The sequence below is a fragment of the Lachnellula hyalina genome (genome assembly GCF_007821495.1).
Source record: "Lachnellula hyalina strain CBS 185.66 chromosome Unknown contig00013, whole genome shotgun sequence".
Lineage (NCBI taxonomy): Eukaryota > Fungi > Ascomycota > Leotiomycetes > Helotiales > Lachnaceae > Lachnellula > Lachnellula hyalina.
In genome coordinates this window covers 265965-285384 of record NW_022157127.1, presented here as the reverse complement: position 1 = coordinate 285384, position 19420 = coordinate 265965, and the positions used below count along the sequence as shown (strand labels likewise).

General features: G+C 48.3%; 6 protein-coding genes across 6 annotated transcripts; 4 read left to right on the top strand and 2 right to left on the bottom strand.

The window, feature by feature from the left end:
- Window positions 1–368: 368 nt before the first annotated feature.
- Window positions 369–1006, bottom strand: snrpd3 (Small nuclear ribonucleoprotein Sm D3; the record flags this gene model as incomplete). Its single annotated transcript, XM_031146776.1, has 4 exons — window positions 369–483; window positions 580–709; window positions 792–852; window positions 959–1006. The coding sequence occupies 4 exons, from the start codon at window positions 1004–1006 to the stop codon at window positions 369–371; spliced, it is 354 nt and encodes a 117-aa protein (XP_031008680.1).
- Window positions 1007–1189: 183 nt separating this feature from the next.
- On the top strand, window positions 1190–2144 carry GEP4 (Phosphatidylglycerophosphatase GEP4, mitochondrial; the record flags this gene model as incomplete). Its single annotated transcript, XM_031146775.1, has 3 exons — window positions 1190–1489; window positions 1663–2001; window positions 2058–2144. Coding segments are annotated over 3 exons (726 nt in total), but the record flags the coding sequence as incomplete, so codon positions are not given.
- Window positions 2145–6609: 4465 nt separating this feature from the next.
- Window positions 6610–8500, top strand: HOY1 (Homeobox protein; the record flags this gene model as incomplete). The annotated part of the gene is made up of 3 exons (XM_031146774.1): window positions 6610–6896; window positions 6949–7160; window positions 7215–8500. The coding sequence occupies 3 exons, from the start codon at window positions 6610–6612 to the stop codon at window positions 8498–8500; spliced, it is 1785 nt and encodes a 594-aa protein (XP_031008682.1).
- Window positions 8501–9923: 1423 nt separating this feature from the next.
- Window positions 9924–14893, top strand: LHYA1_G001794 (putative phospholipid-transporting ATPase; the record flags this gene model as incomplete). Its single annotated transcript, XM_031146773.1, has 2 exons — window positions 9924–13098; window positions 13149–14893. 2 exons carry the CDS (start codon window positions 9924–9926, stop codon window positions 14891–14893), a joined length of 4920 nt encoding a protein of 1639 aa, XP_031008683.1.
- A 1133-nt stretch (window positions 14894–16026) lies between these two features.
- LHYA1_G001793 (uncharacterized protein) lies at window positions 16027–16896 on the bottom strand (the record flags this gene model as incomplete). The annotated part of the gene is made up of 1 exon (XM_031146772.1): window positions 16027–16896. The coding sequence occupies one exon, from the start codon at window positions 16894–16896 to the stop codon at window positions 16027–16029; it is 870 nt and encodes a 289-aa protein (XP_031008684.1).
- Window positions 16897–18934: 2038 nt separating this feature from the next.
- On the top strand, window positions 18935–19410 carry LHYA1_G001792 (uncharacterized protein; the record flags this gene model as incomplete). Its single annotated transcript, XM_031146771.1, has 2 exons — window positions 18935–19062; window positions 19143–19410. The coding sequence occupies 2 exons, from the start codon at window positions 18935–18937 to the stop codon at window positions 19408–19410; spliced, it is 396 nt and encodes a 131-aa protein (XP_031008685.1).
- Between the last annotated feature and the right edge of the window lie 10 nt (window positions 19411–19420).

The following is a 19420-nucleotide window of genomic DNA, read 5'->3' as shown; positions in this document are numbered from 1 at the left end:
TCGGTTTCTGGATTTGGGTTGTAGTTGGAAGAGCGAGGCTGACGGGAGGGGTTGACTATCGAAGGTGGTCATGGGATACACGTGACGAGGCTGATTCCTGGCAAATACGGTACAACTTCAGGTCGGAATTAAGGTAAGATCGATGAACAAGATATCAATATACAGCTAGACAGATGTGCAATAGCGAATTTGTCACAAGCAACTGAATTCGATGGCATTGGGAGAAACTTTAGATCCTGGATTTGGCACATATTCTCAAAGTAGGTAAACCCATAATCTAGCCAGAATACGCTCGACTTTTCCTATAACGCCGTATCAAAAGAACCCATGTCTCTATGAAGCTTTATCCATTCTTGGTATCACGTCCTTCAACCCCTTGGTGCTCCTCGCCCACTAGCTCTTGCTCTGCTGACCGTAGCTCTTCCTCTTGCCAATCCAACACCTCTACCCTTTACGCCTCGGCTTCTAAACATAGGTGCGTTTCTGTAAGAGCAAAGTTAGTTACTTGTTGGCTTTTTCTAGCTATAATTTATAGTATATCTATCCGCTTAGGGATTAAGAGGAAATCTTGGGACTGACCGAAGCATATCGGGGACGATGAAAAATCGAACGTGCGAGCCGCGAATATAGACCTGGTCGAGATGGCTGACACGTCCGTCGCGCGCAGTAACCGTAATATCTTTCAGTTGGACGTTCATGTTGTCCTCAGCTATGATTCGTGCCACGTCAGCGCCTCTGTTCCCATTTGTAAATCAGGAGAATAATGTATTGTGGAATATGCATAGACGGACCTTCGAGGAGCTTGCCGCGATAGACCTGACCGGAGGTGATCTCGAGGGTGACAACATGGCCCTGTGCAAGAATAAGAATTAGCCATAGCTCATGCTGGTACTTCTTGGGGATCAAAGGAGGGCGGGGCAGGGTGAAGGAGGAGGGGTTGGAAGGAATCAATACTGACTTGCGCCTCGTTCAGCAACTTGATCGGGATGCCAATAGTACTCGTCATTGTGTCGCCTTTGAATAATTCTGGACCTGCTGAAGTTTACAGTCGGAGGCAGGTAATAATGTCGGTGTGAGGTTGAGGTTGAGGTGGGGGTGGAGTCCGTTGCAGTGCGCAGGCAAGGCAAAGCTCGAAAAGTCGCGCTAGGATTTTTGAAGCTCTTCGGCTACTGCACTAGCTTCAATAGGAAATCCATCACCAAGCCAAGCTTCACTTCAGTCCCCAACTACCTCACCATATCATATCTTCAAAGCAAAATCAATGGATATGAGCGCTTTTAATGTTTCAGCCACGTTAAATGTCTTCCGCCTCATAGCAAGACCGACCCTATGCTTGCCACATGCTACCGTCTCGACTTTCGCCCAGCTCCCTATACCACTCAATCAAGCCTTCGGAAAGTACAAGAATCTCGATATCAGGGCCGTCGTGCTGGATAAAGATAACTGCTTTGCCTATCCTCATTCAAACGAAGTGCACAAGCCATATCAGGTGAGCTATCTCTTTTTCAATATAGCCAACGTGGCCTGCAATTGCAAGCTTGCAACATCCGCGTTTTCGTCTGGCTTGAAAATAAATAAACAATATTTCCAATGTTACACATGACATTACACATTTCTAGCTATCTTCAGTGAAGCTCCCGTAACATCTCTAACTCCATCCAGGACCATTTCCAGCGCTTGAAAGAAGCATATCCCGGCCGCCGCCTTCTGATAGTCTCCAACACAGCAGGCGCATCATCCGTCGACCCGGTCCTCAATATTGCTGCAGAAGTCGAGAAGTCTACAGGAGTGCCTGTGCTTCCGCACAGTACCAAGAAGCCAGGATGCGGACCCGAGATCATGGAGTATTTTCGAAAGTATCCCGAGACGGGTGTCACGAGACCAGAGCACATTGCAGTAGTGGGCGATCGACTGACTACTGATGTGATGCTGGCGAATATGATGGGCAGCTATGCTGTTTGGGTCACAGATGGCGTTGTGCCTTTGGAACAAGCAAGTATTGTGAGTTTTCGTCTCTGGCGACTGGTCATGTAGAATCTACTAAGTGTTTTCAATAGTTTGCACGCATGGAGCACAGATTTGCAGCATTCTTGCAGAAAAGGGGGTATGAAGCTCCGGAACCTATGAGCCAGTTTGAGAGATAATCTTGATATGAGTTTACTCCCATCTTGATCACGTGTTGCGGGAAGAATTATAAGTGGACACAACTCAATGTCCCCAAAATACTTCAAGCGTCAGTCCGTCTGATCTTTTCGGGACATCCCTTGTTAGCGTTCTCCCGGTATGTGGGATGGATGCCCATTTTATATGATGTGCATAGGCGGCGAAGTCTTTGCGTGCAGAGACGCAATTTCGCGTACAGTACGGGTCCTTCCAGAACGTGTGGCGCCTGGGGGTACGAAACCGAAACCCCTGAAGCTCGTGGGTGAAGAATTACTGGCCTGGATAAGAGCATGGAGGGTCACAATCGGGTGGCTTGAGAAGGATATATTCAGATTCTGCAAAGCGACGTCGCTGCATTTTGCCTAAAGTAGTCAATGGGAATGAATGAATCCGTGATACACAACGTATTTGCTGGTCATTGGAAAACCTTGCCAAACTCGCCGCGCAAATGTTGAGGTCAAGCTGTTCTTGTAAGTCGCCGAAACCTGTTAAGACTCAAAGATTGGACAAATGTGTTGTTTATTCAAAAGGGGTGTAAATCTCATCAAGAACTTGAAATCTATATGGTTTAAATCCTCTCTCCTCATGAGTGCGTTTCTTTCAGGCATATCCTCTTATCAAAGCTTGCAAGTTATCACAAGTATGAGGTTCAAAGCCAAAATGAACCACGTGCAACTTGCGAGATACTTTTCACGTTTTGGCATTTCTCCTCTATGGTAAGTTTTCAACTCTTTTCCATGTTCTCCCAGTATCGCACGCCCCGCTTTATTCGTTCATTGCTTCCCATTTTCCTAATCTTGCTTCCTCTTGTGGCCTCGAGGCGGACGCGTAGTTCAGTCAGGGCACGCTCCAACCACGCCCGTTTCTTAGTTGATGTGTATAATTACCTTGATGAGAAGCTCTCCAGACCGCTTCACAGTCAGACTGTAAAGAGTAATTCGAGCGAGATCGGTTCCTACTTTCCAATGCTTTGGTGGGAGAACAATGTTAGGGTTAGCTGTATACTTTATACCGTGCCGTATCATCTAGAGGCACGACTCCGGGAGTCAACGAGGGTTTCTGGGACGAAGAGTCAGCAGGGTAGCAAGGAGTTCCCGAGGGTCAGGAAACACTGATTATGTACCTGAAGAAGCCTGGGAAAGTTTTGGGGAGCAATAAGCTGGAATGGCTATCACTAACGCCGGTACATTGCGGCGTGCTTCCCGTATTCCTCAACCATGCGCCATGGGCTTGATATGTATAGACGTGACAGTACTTTGCATCAGGAGTAAGTTTTCAAGAAGCAAAATGATGCGGAAAACGCGCGATGTGGGAAGGAAACGAGACGTCGATATCCATGTTGAAGGGCTCGATAGATCAAGAAAGAGAGGTTCCAAGATGAAGCAACTCGGTGGAGTATACTCGCGATGAAGCGTCAAGTGGATGCACTCCAATCAGGCGGATTCAGTGGCCCACTGGTTTCAAAATATAGAAACCTTCAGACAGCGCTAGGAAATTTTCTTGGTAAGGCCAGTGTTTGAATAACACATCAGGCGATAAAAATACGCACTTGGTACTGTACAATACCGAAAGAGGAGATGCATAATAATAGCGGAGATCTTTTCCACGAGCCACTACTACTGCATCGGACAGATATGCATGAATAGCCATAGATCAGCCTCTTGCAACGTCCATATCTGTGGGGAATTTCATGCTGGCTTTACTCTTTTTAGTACATCGTTGCCGAAGCTGGCGATGTGTGCGACTCGCGCAGGGAGGAATATCAAACGCCTATGCTCCGAGTCTGGAAATACAAATGCACTGGGGCCTCCCCGGATGGAGTCATGGGACTCGGAGAAATGCTGCGGGTTTCCGATGCTTTAATGATTGCCGATGGTATTTGACAGGTTCTCTTGAGACGTAGACACGGCATTGCATGCTGCGCAGAAGTATTGAGTTGTGCAAACCTTAAGTAGGGCATAAATAGGGTTCAGCTTGCGGAGTGTGTGACATACCTCCGTAGGGGTGAAAAGGGGCTCTTTTTCAGCCCCCACTGGGCGATATCGACCTTGGCCTGGAATCATGACACCACATGGCTGCATGGACTTGTTGCGAACTTGCGAGAGCGGCGTCTTTCTGAGGTCGAGCATGAGGATTTCAAGGCACAGGGGTTGATTTACCCGTGCGCCTTCATTCTTTCATAGGGCAGACGAATCCCCTGTCCCGACTTCAAGGAACAGGGTTTATGAGTGGGTATTCGAAACAGGGCGCAACGCAACAAATGCCTCCGAAAACTTTCCTTTTGGGAAATGGTTTTTTTTGGCCGAGACAGATGGTTTTGAGTCTCTGCTTGTTTGGAAAGGAGTGGTACTGTACGCGCAGGTTCTGATCGACGGTGTTTCCTCTCGAACTTGGAGGAGGTCACGATTGACTCTTACCCCTTTTTTTTTCTGGGCCCATGATGCGTTATCGCAAGCTGCCTTCGAGACGTTCCTGGAGCTAAACTGCATGTAGTGTGATGCATCTCGTCCGGCCAAACACAAGTGTCTTACGGCTCGGCGAGTGTTAGAACTGATGCAGGTACGAGGGGCAGAAGCGCGGGAGCACCTTCTTTGATGGTGTGTTGCATCGGGGAGCACCAGGAGGGGAGGGTCTTGAAAAGGGTAAAAAGGACCTACATTACTAATAGCATATGACATTGGATGGATTTACGCCGCCGGGCCATCCATCCATATGGAGGCGTTCACGTTCAATCGTTGACGCGATGCTGCTGGCCGCTGCTGATCTATTTTGGACTCGGCAGAAGGTTTATGCTTTGGCAGGGTATCATTATAGGCGCGTTTCATTGGCCGCTGAAACTTGCGCGACAAGAGGCATCAATCCTCATCACCAGATCTTTGTTCTGTCACCGGTAGCTGCGGGAAGAGAGAGAGAGGCAGACAGGCAGACAGGCAGACAGAGAGCAAAAGGTGGGGAGGGAATAGATGGCGCGCTTAGGGAGACCCGTCCAAAACAAAACCAGGTGTATGGGCCGGCTGGTTGCATCTGCGACTGTGCAACAGGAGCGAGTGTGGAAAAATACTTCGTACAGAGTGAGTACTGACTGTAACATGCACGAAGTCAGAAGATGGAATCGGTTGGTCGAGAAGTGCTTCAAAGTGGCAGCCGCCTGTTCGACTCCTCCAGAATCCAGGCGGTTGAATGGGTAGCCCAGCCGCCATTAATTGACGATTGGGGGGGTTGCGGTGCGGCGGTCGGTCCCATGCCATGTCTGGTTAAGCAATGAGCATGCACCCACCGAGCTTACGCGCGAGGTCTCCCCCTTTTTTCTCTTGACCGCGACTTCTACAGTCAGCATGACAATGGTGGGATATACTTGGTAAATAATACGGTAGCTACCGTAGGATACTGTAGAGCAATTGTTACAGTACCGTGCCTCCTGCTCTTGGAAGGTGGAGACATCAGGTAGCTGCTTCGCTGTCGCCGCAGCCCTGATCCTTCGTTCTGTCCATCCAGAAGATGCCAATAGGCAGTTCTATACGGAGGTATTATACGTACGTAGCTTGGCTTGGCTTCCTTGTTCTGGAGTTTTGCGAGTCCGAGGTCAGAATAATAGGAGTGGTATAGGTATGGCACTACAAATTGATAGCTACATACGATCAAATGATTGATTTATCGTTCAACTCTACACTCCAAGAATCCAAAAGTCCAAGTCCATGAGTCCACCATGTGTACCCTCCGTAAGCCTCTCACCGATCGCCCCCCCTCCTCGCCAAACGGAGCAGTTCTGAGGTTCCTCGTCCGTATCCGTCCTCGTCTCGCCCCCCCTCACAGACCTCAGAGTGCTCCTCTCTCTCACACCACCAAAATCAGTATCCCAGACCACGCTAGGTGCCCATCTAGGCTTAGCGGCCCCTTCCTTCCCACTCACCCACTCCACCTGCACTTGACTGCCCGGCGCCCACGTCTCGCTTCTGACCTTTCCTTTCCCCTTCTCTTCCATCTATCTCTGCCTCATCCGAGTCACCGTCGCCATCTTGTGATATTTTTCTCCCCGTCGCTCCTTTTTTTTCTTGTTCCCTTTCGGTTCAGTCGTCACTCCTTCCGGCGAACCCATACACTCCTTAGGAACATCGTCTTTTCGACCAACTTCACACTCCTTGAATCCAACTTGCCATTTTTGTCCCGAATCTTCGAGTCCAGAGCCTACTTCAAACCCAAATACCTTTCTATTTCCTGCCAGCTACAGTGAAGCATTTACACCACACTTACACCATAACTTTTGATTCTCGACTTCTCGACTTTTCGATCCGACTTACTCGGTCCCACAACGCATTCGCGGCTATTCACCCTCCCACTATTCTCGATACGATCAACGGCAGGGCAACTACGCTATTTAGAAGCTTAGAAGTATATATTGGGAGGAAACAGGCGCAAACCCGCTCGACCACGGTCTAATCCCCCAATATGTCCGACATATCTCACGAAGACGCTGCGATCAAGATGTCCTCGACACCCAGCCCAACCGCGTCGAATGCTGCGAGCAGCACCTCGGCATCCCGAAGACCCGCTCGTAAGAGCACTTTAACCCAACAACAAAAGAACCAGAAGCGACAACGTGCTACTCAAGACCAATTGGTTACATTGGAGATGGAATTTAACAAAAACCCAACGCCAACCGCCACGGTCAGGGAGCGGATTGCGGACGATATCAACATGACAGAGCGATCTGTGCAAATTTGGTTTCAGAATCGGTGGGTTTCATGCGTAGTTGAGTCGATCATACAACAGACTAACATACTTTAGACGAGCCAAGATAAAGCTCTTGGCCAAGAAGAGCATAGAGACTGGTGAGGATTGCGATGCCATCCCGGAATCCATGCGCCAGTATCTCGCAATTCAAGCTATGGAGTCGGGGAAGTCCTTGGGAGGCAACTTTCTTGGTCGTTCGGGACTGATGCCTTATGGAAGTGGTAGTATGCTAATGGGCGGCGATCAAGGTCCCCAGGGCAAAGTCGGTGCGTAGTGTTATTTCCAAGTTTTACTCATTATTTTCGCTGACATGCTTTAAGTCATCCACCACCTTTCGTGCCGGTCGTTGAGCGTGGGTTCATGGAGACGGGTAGGGCAAAACGCCATGGATCTGATCATCTTCTACTCCCCCGACAAAGCGACGATGACATATTACATCAACAACGACCAAGCAGGCTATAAGATCGAATACCCATTTGCTTTCATCAAAAATATCTTCCTGGAAAATGGGGATAATGAGTCAGGAAAACCGGGCGGTCTTGTGGTGGAGCTTAACCGCCCGCCGAACTTCTTCATGGACTCCTCCGGATCAGGTGGTTTCTTTCAATGCGGTGATTTCACCGAGGACCAACAAGCCTCGCAGGTGATGATCCATCAGCTTGGAGGACACCCGAAGGTTCTCAGTGGCCAATTGGCCAAGCTCGTTTCTCTCGAGTCTTTCATGACTCGACACAGCCCATTCGACCACCAGCAGCAAGTGTTGTCGGTGTCAGCACCTGTATCCCCGACCGGACACCGCCCAGCGTCTCAACCGAACTACAACACTCAAGCTCATGTTGGCATGTACCAAGAGGGATGGGGTGTAAATGTAGTTCCAGGCCCCCGCGGTCCAGGTCATAAGAGACAGAGGAGTCGCTCAGTTCCCATGGCAGTCGATTTCTCCATGTTCAACAATCCTATGCCGTCGTTCCTCATCCAGCATCCCAATGAGACTCAGTCGCAGGCTCACAACCCAAACATCTTCGCTCCCGTTGCACAGCAGCCTAATACCTTGGGCCAACTCGGAAACAATCTGCGAATCGATACCTCAACTGGGTATGGCAGCATGGAATTTAGACAGTACCCAATGTCTGCTGCGACAACCGCATCTCCATCGGATTTTGCCAGCCCAGGCTTCTTTTCTCAAGCCCCAGACTCCTCAGCGATTCCTGCTTCTTACGGCAACAATAACCCAAACTATAGTACGCCATACCTCTCGCCCAATAATATGGCCGACCACTCGGGAGGGATGATCCCCCCTTCTGTGTCCCCGCTTTCATTTATGAATCACGGAGACCCAGCAATTGTTGATCAATCCCCACCTCTCTCGATGATGCACCGGAGCTCCTCTGCGGATGTATACACTATGTCACATGAACACCCGTCAAACATATCGGATGATGGCACCTCACTTAATGAGATGTATTCGAAACACACTCTAAATCTTCCTATGCATTCCCACTCCCCAGCTTTCACTGAGCAATCATCAGCAGATATGGATATGAATCAGCTGGTCTCATTCGATGAGAACCCTGCTAGTTTGTCCCCCGAAAATATTTCCCAGTAGAGACCAAGTTCAGATGATAAGGACTGGTACAAAGCCTATACTTCAGGTTCTCTCGCGCCCGGGGTATGGCTGCATTTGAGCGGGAGGTTGAGCTGATGCCTGGAGCTAAATTGTGTGCATTGGAAAATATGGGAGGCGTTCATGGATGGTTTTCTTTTGTTCGGATGAGTTGGTAAATACACACATGACGGCCTGAGATTTTGTCCTATTCTTGTTTAACTTTCGATGTTCTAATTCTCGTTTCTGGTCGACTCGGGGTTCTCTTTCCTTATACCTGTCTCCTTGCTATTTGTCTTTAGCCACGAACTTGCATGACCACTTCCACCTTCAATCATGCGTGTCTGGCACAGCAATCTCCATTTGTTCTTGTTATTTACCGGCGTGCTGTTTTGTGTCTACAACTTTCCAAGGCACTTCTTTGACTTATTTGGCTGTCTCCTGAGGAGCTAGCACTAGTGGGGGATATAAATGGAGAGTGAAAAGCGGATAGTAGTATATGGGACATTCTGAAGAGGGAATGGCAGAATGTGATTTTGTCTGGATTTGCTGCATTGTGCGTCTGATGATATTAAGGCGGGCTTAATAATGGAACCATTATATACATCTTCTGCATCTCTCAATTTCGCTCTAACCCGTGAGACTTTGATGATGAGCCTGAACTCGGTATAGTCCAAGTATCCCAGTTAAAGAGTACCCTGACAGATGTTGATCTAATCGTGGTTCCCAAAGCCTACTAAACACCACCGGTCTGGCCCCACCCCATTATTTTAGTTCAGACATTTGTACGAAATAGGGTAGACCAAAGAAGCATCAACAGGGCAGAGATGAGGAAATACCTCTTCGTTGTCTGCCTAGTAATTATTGAAGGTTATCTACTCTTCTTGAATAAGCTGCATATAAATGGACGTTTTGTTTGGCGCTCTAAAAACAGATACGCCGGGCAACTTCTAAGCCTCGGACTGCGCCGTAAGGTACGGATGTACCTAGGTAGGCATACAGGGGTTCACTCCGCCATCCAGCGCTACGTAATACCCAAGCAAGCGGCGAACCTCCGTGACCGACCCCCACCAAGAAGAGAAAGTTCCACAAATACCACACTCACACTCACTCTCACTCTCACTCTCGCTATTCACTAGGTAGGTATTCGTTGCCGATATACTCCTGTCGCTATCCCATGACGAATCTTCGCATCTTTTCTCCCACCACCCGGTGACATATAGTACCTCGTTGGTTCGCGGCTAAGAAGTAGCCACCTACTTGGCTTGGGTGTTTAAGCCAGCCTTGGAAAGCAATTCTCCAGAAAGCAAGCAGGCTATCGAATGGAGCCCAACGCAAAGAAATCCACATGGCGGACAATATAGGAGGATCGGGTTCGCCTTCTTCCAAAAGACGAAGTGCGCCAGACCCAATGCATTCTGTCGCAATGGAGGGGCGCGCATTGTCAGACAGAGAGGGACCACGAGTACGCTTCTCCCAGGATCTCGACAGGGCCACGGCGCCTGCATCTACGTCTGCCGGGGAACGACCTGGAACTCCAAATCTAACGATTGATACCTCTACGGCGTCTAGAGGCCAGCATGATACCCCCAGGTCTCCTCTTTCCAGCCTTCAACCCAGGGAGGGCCTGAGTACTCTGTCGCCTACTTCGCCGCGTCATAGGGACAGAGGATACTCTCTGCGCAGATCTTTATTTGCTAGGAGCATAAACGATCATTCAGATAATAGTCCAGTTGAGCTTGTGGAAGCAGGATCATCAGCGCAATCTGAGGGCAGTGCTCGCAGGACAAAGGGGAAAGAACCGCGGTTATCAGTTACTATATCTCCAGCAATTGATAATGAGTTAGAGAATTCTAGAACGAGAGTCAGTGAGCGGTCTTTCGGTTCCGAACCCCCAAAATACCAGAAAAAGAAGGCCTCCGGAACTATAAGCCTCCCAAACTACGATGCCTGGGCAAGGAAACAGACGCGGGATAACGTACTGCTGAAGAAGGGGAAAGCTTTTTACAAGAAAGCGCAGACGTTTCTGGGACCGAAGCAGATTCCTCCTTCTAAAGATGGTCGCCATATTATTCTGGATGTCTCGAGGAGGCAGGCACTCATCGATGAAAGGACGGGGAAAGAATACATATGGAACACAATCAGGTCTAGCCGGTATACCCTCTGGAACTTCATACCCCGCCAGCTGTTCTTCCAGTTCTCAAAACTTGCGAATGCCTACTTTCTTCTAATTTCAATCATGCAAATGATCCCGGGTTTGAGTACGACTGGGACTTACACAACCATCATACCACTTCTTTGTTTTGTGGCTATAAGTATGGGGAAAGAAGGCTGGGATGATGTTCGTCGGTACAAGTTGGATAAAGTGGAGAATAATAAAACAGCCTTTGTGCTTCACGCCTACCGGCCAATCCAAGAAGAGGTGCCGAAATCTAGGACGAAAAGTCTCAAGGAGTGGAGAACCTCCCAAGGGAAGCCCAAATCATCCATTCGGCGGAATCCTTCTCTCGGTCATGATCATATCATTGAAATTCCCCTCGAAGAGATCGCGGAAAAACCAAAGAACTGGGCAACTCTGAAGTGGAAAGATGTCAAGGTTGGGGATGTGATCAAGCTCGAAAGGGACATGAACGTTCCAGCGGACATGGTGCTTCTTCATTCTGACGGTCCCAATGGCATTGCTTACATTGAAACCATGGCTCTAGATGGCGAAACCAACCTCAAAAGCAAACAAGCACCACCTGCCTTGGCTAAACGATGCGGAAGTCCGAATGCAATTGCCGCTTGCCATGCTGAAATTGTCGTCGAGGATCCAAACCTTGACCTCTACAATTTTGATGGAAGGGTTACTATTGACGGAGAAACGAAGCCCCTGACTACAAACGAGATTATCTACCGTGGAAGCACCTTGAGGAACACTACCAGTGCCATTGGGATGGTCATCAATACCGGTGAAGACTGCAAAATTCGAATGAACGCCAACAAGAACCCTCGAATCAAAGCGCCAGCAATTCAAGCGATTACGAATAAAATTGTCGCCATGCTTGTGATCTTTGTCATACTCCTTGCCCTGTTTTGCACTGTTGCATATCAAATCTGGGCTCAGAACGTGGAAGAAGATTCGTGGTATCTGGACCATGCTCACGTTCCTTTTAGTCAGATCATAATCGGCTTCATCATTCTCTACAACACCTTGATTCCGCTTTCGCTATATGTCAGTCTCGAGATTATCAAGGTCGGACAGCTTATTCTTATGGCCGACGTGGAAATGTACGACCCTGTTTCTGATACTCCAATGGTCTGCAACACAACCACGATTCTGGAGAATCTGGGGCAAGTCGACTATATATTCTCAGATAAGACAGGAACCTTGACAGACAACATTATGAAGTTTCGTAAACTGAGTGTTGCTGGTTATGCTTGGCTTCATGACTTCGATTTACAGAAAGAAGCTGCCGAGAAACTCGAGCGTGATAGTGGCAACTTGGACACGAAGAAAACAAAAGGCAAAGGAGTTGCGACGCGATTTGCCAAGAAGAAGGTATCACGGCCGCCGCTTGATCGCCGAAATGACTCTGAGGCCACAACTTCAACATTTCAGTATGGAGCTTCTGGCTCTATACGAAGGTCAGGATCCCTGTGGAGGTCAACGGCTCGGCCAACCAAAGCCCAGCCCGAAGCTCGTACGGAAGACTTGTTGAGATACATGCAAGCCAAACCACACAGCATGTTCACAAAAAAAGCCAAGTTCTTTCTCCTCTCTCTGGCGCTCTGCCACACTTGCCTACCGGAAGTACAAGAGAACGGAGATATCGAGTTCCAAGCCGCATCGCCCGATGAGTTGGCCCTCGTTAAAGCTGCCCAGGAGCTTGGATATCTTGTCATTGATCGTCCCGCCCGATCTATAACACTCACATATCCAGGTGGTCCGGACTCCTCTGAGTCGATCACGGAAACCTACGACGTCCTTGATGTGATAGAATTCTCTAGTAAGAGGAAGCGCATGTCAATAATCGTGAGATTTCCCAATGGAAAGATTTGTATCTTCTGCAAAGGTGCCGACTCCGCTCTTTTACCTAGACTGAAACTAGCTTCGCTTGCTATCGAAAAGGTATCAGAGGTTGTACGTCGGTCCAGCAAGAGAAAGAGTTTGGAGGCTGAACAAGCCCTGCGGAGAATGAGCGAGCAAACGAGCGAGCATAGTCCAAGAACAAGCTTTAGCCGACATAGCATGAATCTTGGAAGGCCGAGCATAAGTCGCAAGATTACAGAGCATGGAAGATCAAGTATGGCCAGCGTGAGACTTCAGCCCATTCGGGATGAGCTTGATGGCTGGCTTAGACAACGGGAAAGCGACGTCGAGATGGCATCAGACGATATCAGCGCATATCAATCGCCGAGAGCGTCAATGAGTGCAGCAGCGAGAATGTCTTTCGCATCGACCATGGATCTTGATTTTGAGGATCTCGTTGATGACTCCCTTGTTATGGATGACTCGGCAGTATTTGAACGCTGCTTCCAACACATGAATGACTTTGCCTCCGAGGGACTTCGAACGCTCCTCTTTGGGTATAGGTTCTTGGATGAGCAAGAGTATCATGGTGAGTTTGATAAGTTATATCTCGAGGCCGCAATTGCTAACTTTCTCTAGGCTGGAAGAAAATCTACCTCGAAGCTACGACCAGTCTCGTCGACCGTCAAAATTTGATTGAAGGCGCCGGAGAAATGATCGAACAAAACTTTGATCTTGCTGGCGCTACTGCAATCGAAGACAAGCTTCAGAAAGGGGTTCCTGAGACAATCGATAAACTTCGCCGAGCTAACATCAAGATCTGGATGTTGACTGGAGACAAACGAGAGACTGCAATTAACATTGCTCATTCAGCCAGGCTCGCGAAGTCGTACTCCGAGGTTATCATTTTAGACCACACAACTGGCGAGGTTGAGCAGCGCATGGCTACAGCATTACTTGATATAGGGAAAGGGAACATTGCGCATTCCGTCGTCGTCGTGGATGGACAAACGCTGAGCGAGATTGATGATAACGAGACCTTAAAACTTCTCTTCTTCGACTTGGCCATCGTTGTGGATTCTGTTATTTGCTGTCGCGCAAGCCCTAGCCAGAAAGCTTCACTTGTCAAGAAGATTCGGACAAAGGTCAACAAGTCGATTACTTTGGCAATTGGTGACGGTGCCAATGACATCGCCATGATACAAGAGGCCCATGTCGGTATTGGAATTAGTGGCAAGGAAGGTCTTCAAGCAGCCCGGATCTCAGATTACTCAATTGCTCAATTCCGGTTCTTGCAAAGGCTCTTATTCGTTCACGGCCGCTGGAACTACGTCCGAACCGGAAAATACATCCTCTCAACTTTCTGGAAAGAGCTAATGTTCTACCTAATTCAAGCACTCTACCAAAAATGGACCGGCTACACCGGCACATCCCTCTTTGAATCAACCTCTCTCACAGTCTTCAACACGCTCTTCACGTCCCTCTGCGTCATCTTCCTCGGCATCTTCGAGCAAGACCTGAACGCCTCGACGCTCCTCGCTGTCCCCGAACTCTACACACAAGGCCAGCGAAACCTCGGCTTCAACATCAAGAAATACATTGGTTGGATGTTCCTCGCTGCCTCGGAAGCAGTGATTATATATTTCTGCATGTTCGGCCTCTTTGGGCAAGCGGCGGCCTTCACAAAAGATGATAATCTGCTCAGTATGGGACAACTATGCTTTAGTGCCGCGGTAGTATTCATCAACACCAAGATGCTGATCTTGGAAATGCATAACAAAACCTTGATCACAGCTTTCGGATGGGTGATTAGCGTGGGCGGCTGGTTCATGTGGAATATTCTCCTCAGTCTCACGATGAAGATCAAGGGGAATAAGAACTACCTGCTCTATCCCGTCGCCAAGGGCTTCCTGACACGCTTCGGCAGCAATCTACTCTGGTGGCTTGTGTTTTTCCTTACGCTTACGGCGGTCATCGTGCTAGAGTTGGGCATGAGTAGTGTGAGGAAGGCGTTCTGGCCGACGGATACGGATGTTTTTCAGGAGTTGCAGAAAGATGCGTTGATCAAGAAGAGGTTCGAGGAGACAGCTAGAGGGGAGGGCGATGTCGAGATGGGGAAAGAAGAGAGGGAGAGGGAGAAGAATAATGTTGATGCTGAGCGAGAGGGGGAGATTCAGGAGTTGTTGGAGAGGCCGAGGGTTATGGATGATCATGGGGGGTTGGTGAAGAGTCCTGTTGATCCTGAAGAGAGCACTAAGAAGGGCAGTGTGAAGAGGAGGAAGTTTTCTGTTGATGCTGAAAGGAAGTTCGGTGGTGGGTCTGGGACGGTCAGTCCTCGGATGAGGCATTCGGTTGATATTGGCGAGATTTTGGGAGGGAGGTGATTGATTGATTTATGATTATGGTGATGGAGGACTTGTGTATTAAGGGTTGGAAAGAGATAGGAATGGCTGGAAAGGAACCAAAAAATGAAGGTGATACCAGATGACTGACTTACTTATACGAACGGACCGACCGAACGAAAAATAGATACCCTTAAAATCAGGCGGGCGGGCGGGCTCGGACATATATTGTGGGCTGGGCTGGGCCGGATGGCATACTTACGGTACATGGGATTGGGTCAGGATCTCGGCGTCCTGAATATCTTTGGTCAGAGAGTTACTCATGCATGTATGCTGTATGAATTGAATGAATAAGCTTTCCTCCGTACCTCACGCATCTCCATCGATCTATCACTCGGCAGAATTTTCCGGTCAGGCGTTCTTTCATTCATCCACTCATGAACTAAATAATATGCTCATCTACTTACTCACTAACACTCGTACGTAGGATACGAACGAGCATTGAACAAGCCTTTCTCTCTCGGCTTTGCAGATAGATGACTTCTAGAAGAGAATACCGTACCATACTGTGCTATGCTATGCTATGCTATGCTATGCTATATATGTTGGAACTTCAGAAACATCAAAATCACCTCCATGCATGTCCATATCCCCCTCCCCCCATGTCGAGCATAGAGGTATCCAAGCTGTTTGTTTATATTCATTGTAAAGTAGTAGATTGCAACCCCGTGAACGAACTATCCACAGCACAAATACTTGAAAGATTTCATTCTTTACAAGGACCTTAGTAGCATGCGTGGCATGTGGGAATGTAGTTTCCGGGCACGTTGATTGCTGTTTCTAAGCAAGGACACCCACCACGTGGGATCCAAGATGCAAGGGATAAAGCCTCAAGGGCACTCAAAGAAAAGAAAAATCCTGATTGTCTATACTAAACGAACTGCACTCAAGCCTTTCATTGAACACTACTGATATCTAACTGAATATACCGTCTTGACAGTTTTCCTGTCTGTCCAAACCCGTATACGCCATACTCCGTTTGATAATACAAAAATATGCCTGCCTATACTGACTGAGCATCGAGCCCAAATTGTTAAGATTACATACCAAACCAATCATTATAGTATTTGTATAAAACATGCACATCTTTCTTTTCACCCCTGAATTATCATTTGTCACCATACCAGCAAGACACCAGCCCACGCAACGGCGCCCAATACACCAAGTATCGAACACCCCACTCCGTTTGCGCTGTTGCTCGATATGTCGAAAGGACTTCCGCCGCCTCCCCCATCATTTTTCGGTGCGGCTTTTGTTGAGGCGGCAGCATCGGTCTCGGAAGTTGACGCTACTGTTCCCTGTTTGGATGTCGCTGTAATGAGTATTGGAGTGGTCGTTGTGGCTACTGATACCACCTGGGTCGAAGTTGGAGGTGTTGATATCACGGATGACACTGCAGTTGTTGACTCCGCTGTGCTGCTAGTTTCTGGGGTGCTACTGACTTGCAATGTGCTACTAACTTCCGGTGTGCTGCTGACTTCCGGTGTGGAGGTTCTTGCTTCGGCTGTACTTGAGCGAGTCGTAGGGATGGTGACTTGCACTTGTGAAGTCGCTGCGCTGGATGTCCTTCCCCCTCCTCCTGTCACTCCAGGGCTTCCAGTAGGGATTGTCACCGAAACCTCCGCAGAACTCGCTGCCACAGGCGTAGTAGTTTTCGCTATCGTCGTTGTAGTCGCCCTTTCCACCGCAGGACATAAAGCTGGTATAATGCCGCCATCTATGACAATACCCAGTAAAGCATTTGAATTTACAATAACGTTTGCACAACCGCTTTGTACATTCTTCGCCACTTGGTTTAATCCCAATTGACATGACAGTGAGCATTGTTGCTCAAAATCTGTTTGCGTGCAGGACAGTATCTGGGCGTTGTATGCCGATAAACATGCACTCGGTAATAGTATTGCGGTTATTTGCTGAAAGTTCGCTAGAGAAAGCGCATCCGTCGAGCGCAGCGCAAGTAGTATAGGAAGGTAACGCCGCCGCATCTTTGAGGTTGTTATTCGTTATGTCAGACCGATCTTGAAAACTAAAAGCCGACCAGCCCTTTCAAAAAACCTGATGACCGTTGTTGGAGAAATAGTGAAGTTCTGCAATGACCATAAAATCTGGAATTATGGCAAGGAGTATCCCAATACTATCGCGTGAAAGAACTGGTGGAGGATGGTACGTTTAAATTTTCAAAACGCTGTAGGTTTGAGGCGGTCGTTAAGGACTTTGATCGCCTTCCTCCCGCGAGTGCCCTTGTGTTTGCGACGGGAGATGTCGGATATAGAGACCGAGCGCGGAGTGAAGATACCGAAGTACAGAATTGAACGTCGTTCGTTGCACCCGAAGGCTTCCTGTTACTTTCTTTGAATGACGTAGAGAGGGTTTGAATATATTCAATACGGAGGCAGCTCGGATGAGAATCTGGGCCCAACAATATATGCAATATCGTTGAATCTGCGGAGAAGTTGGGTGTTGGAGTTGGATATTTGACAGTACGTATGGCTGGAAAGGAAGGAGAGAAAGAGAGTTCCGGCCTCTCGTAGTTCTAACAGAAAGGAAGGAAGGAAGACTTGACTCGGGAAACCCTTGATAGAAGGAAGATAGGAAGGAAGGATAGTGAAGCTTTTCGGGAGATACGGTACCACACCACGGAAAGATGGTCTTTCACGCGCACATCACCTTTAGTTCCACGAGGTGAGCCATTCTGGAAACCCTCTCAGCCTGTCCGTTTGATGAAGAGCCGGAAGACATATGGATTGGGTGAGAGGAGAGCGAATAGCCTCAATGACAGCCACTGGGCGGCCAATCAAGACGATGAAGTGGGAGTGAAAACAGTTCCTGGAGGTTGCTTGAAACCTGGGGGTCGCTACGTTGTTTCAGTGTGGGAGGAGGGTTGGACGTTTAGGATTTGATTGGAGAGGTGATAATTCGACGGCAGGGATTTATAATTGCACTCTAATCTCGCTGCGACACGTGCAGACTTGTCTGCGATTATCAACGACTCGATGAGATCTAGAAAGCTCTTACATAGAGACGAAGCGCTCGCTTTAACTTCAAGAACGTCCCGTCCCGTTCCTCTTAGGACCTTTCCTTCCTCACTAGAGGACAATGAATCAGAATGCCATACGTTCAGAATTGGTGATATGATACCACGAACGCTTATTTCCACGTCCAATGTTGAAGAGCTTTCTTTGGTGCATAAAATGCAATTTCCAACTGCATTTTGCCTACTGTTGTGAAAAGCCAGAGAGGTCTTCCTTCCTTCTTCTTCTGTCAGTGAGACCAACCCAACCTCCGGACGCAGACAAACTAAGGCATATCTCCTGATAAACCGCCATTAGAAGTTTACCATGGTCGCCAAGATGCTTCGCACCCTGAGGCTTTATCCGAAGCTGGGGACAACAGCCTGTTGTATTTTTAAGATTTTGAAATTGGAGTCCTGTAGATGGTATTGCATCAAATATAATTCAGTAACAGGACCCTCAGTAGTTCTCACTCCTAGGGACTAGGCACAGTTGGGATGGGGTGTCCATTCTGATAGCTTGAAATCTTCAAACAGTTGGATCAACCAATGCCCTTTTGAGTCCTCTCATAGAAATCAACAAAATATAATATTGAGTGAAAATTTATAGTTATTAAAACTTACCAAACAACTATGAAGACTTAATAGTCGTTTCGAATATCAAACACTATATATCAGCTAGCAAATAACGATGAAAGCCACTCATTTAGTATACCCCCCCTCTGATTGGCCAGCCTAAATCGGCAGCCTTTGAAGCACACAGCCTCGTCTGATCCGGCTACCTACCTTCCTCAACTCAATAAAGAACCCAACCCAACCCAACACAATACAATACAATACAACAACACATTAATCAATTCACTACAACCCTTCAGCTCTCGCCATTGCAATACCACGAACGTTCTAGAGAACAAATATTTGCCACAACACAAGTGGGACCTAGCTACAGTATTTACAACACAACACCACTTTACATCACCAACAAAACAAAAGAACACAAAACAAAATACACAATGGCAGCAGAACCCACAACCCCAATCCGCGTCCCAAAAGCAGCAGCTACATATACGCCCTCGACGCAAGATCCTGATCTAAGACATCAGATAAACACCATTTTATTAAAAGACGGGCATATTTCAAAGTAACCCCCCTCCCCCTCATTCCCACACCACCCTACCATACCCAAGCACCCTAACTAACAAACCCCCTCCCCGCCCCTAGAATCCAAGAAACGCTCCTCCACATCCTCAACACGTCCCCCACAAACTGGCCGACGCTAATCCAGACACACGCCCTCGCCCTACTGCGCTCCGGCGATATAACAACCTTCCCCCAGCTGATGAGCCGTGTGCTGGAGGATATCAAGAAAGATGTCAAGGTGGAGGATGGCAATGGGAGTGCGGGCTTGGGGGTTCCGAAGGGGGTCGTAGAGGAGGGACTGAGGATTACGAGGGAGTGTCTGGATGGGGTTGTTGAGGTTGGGGAATAAGGGGGGCTGA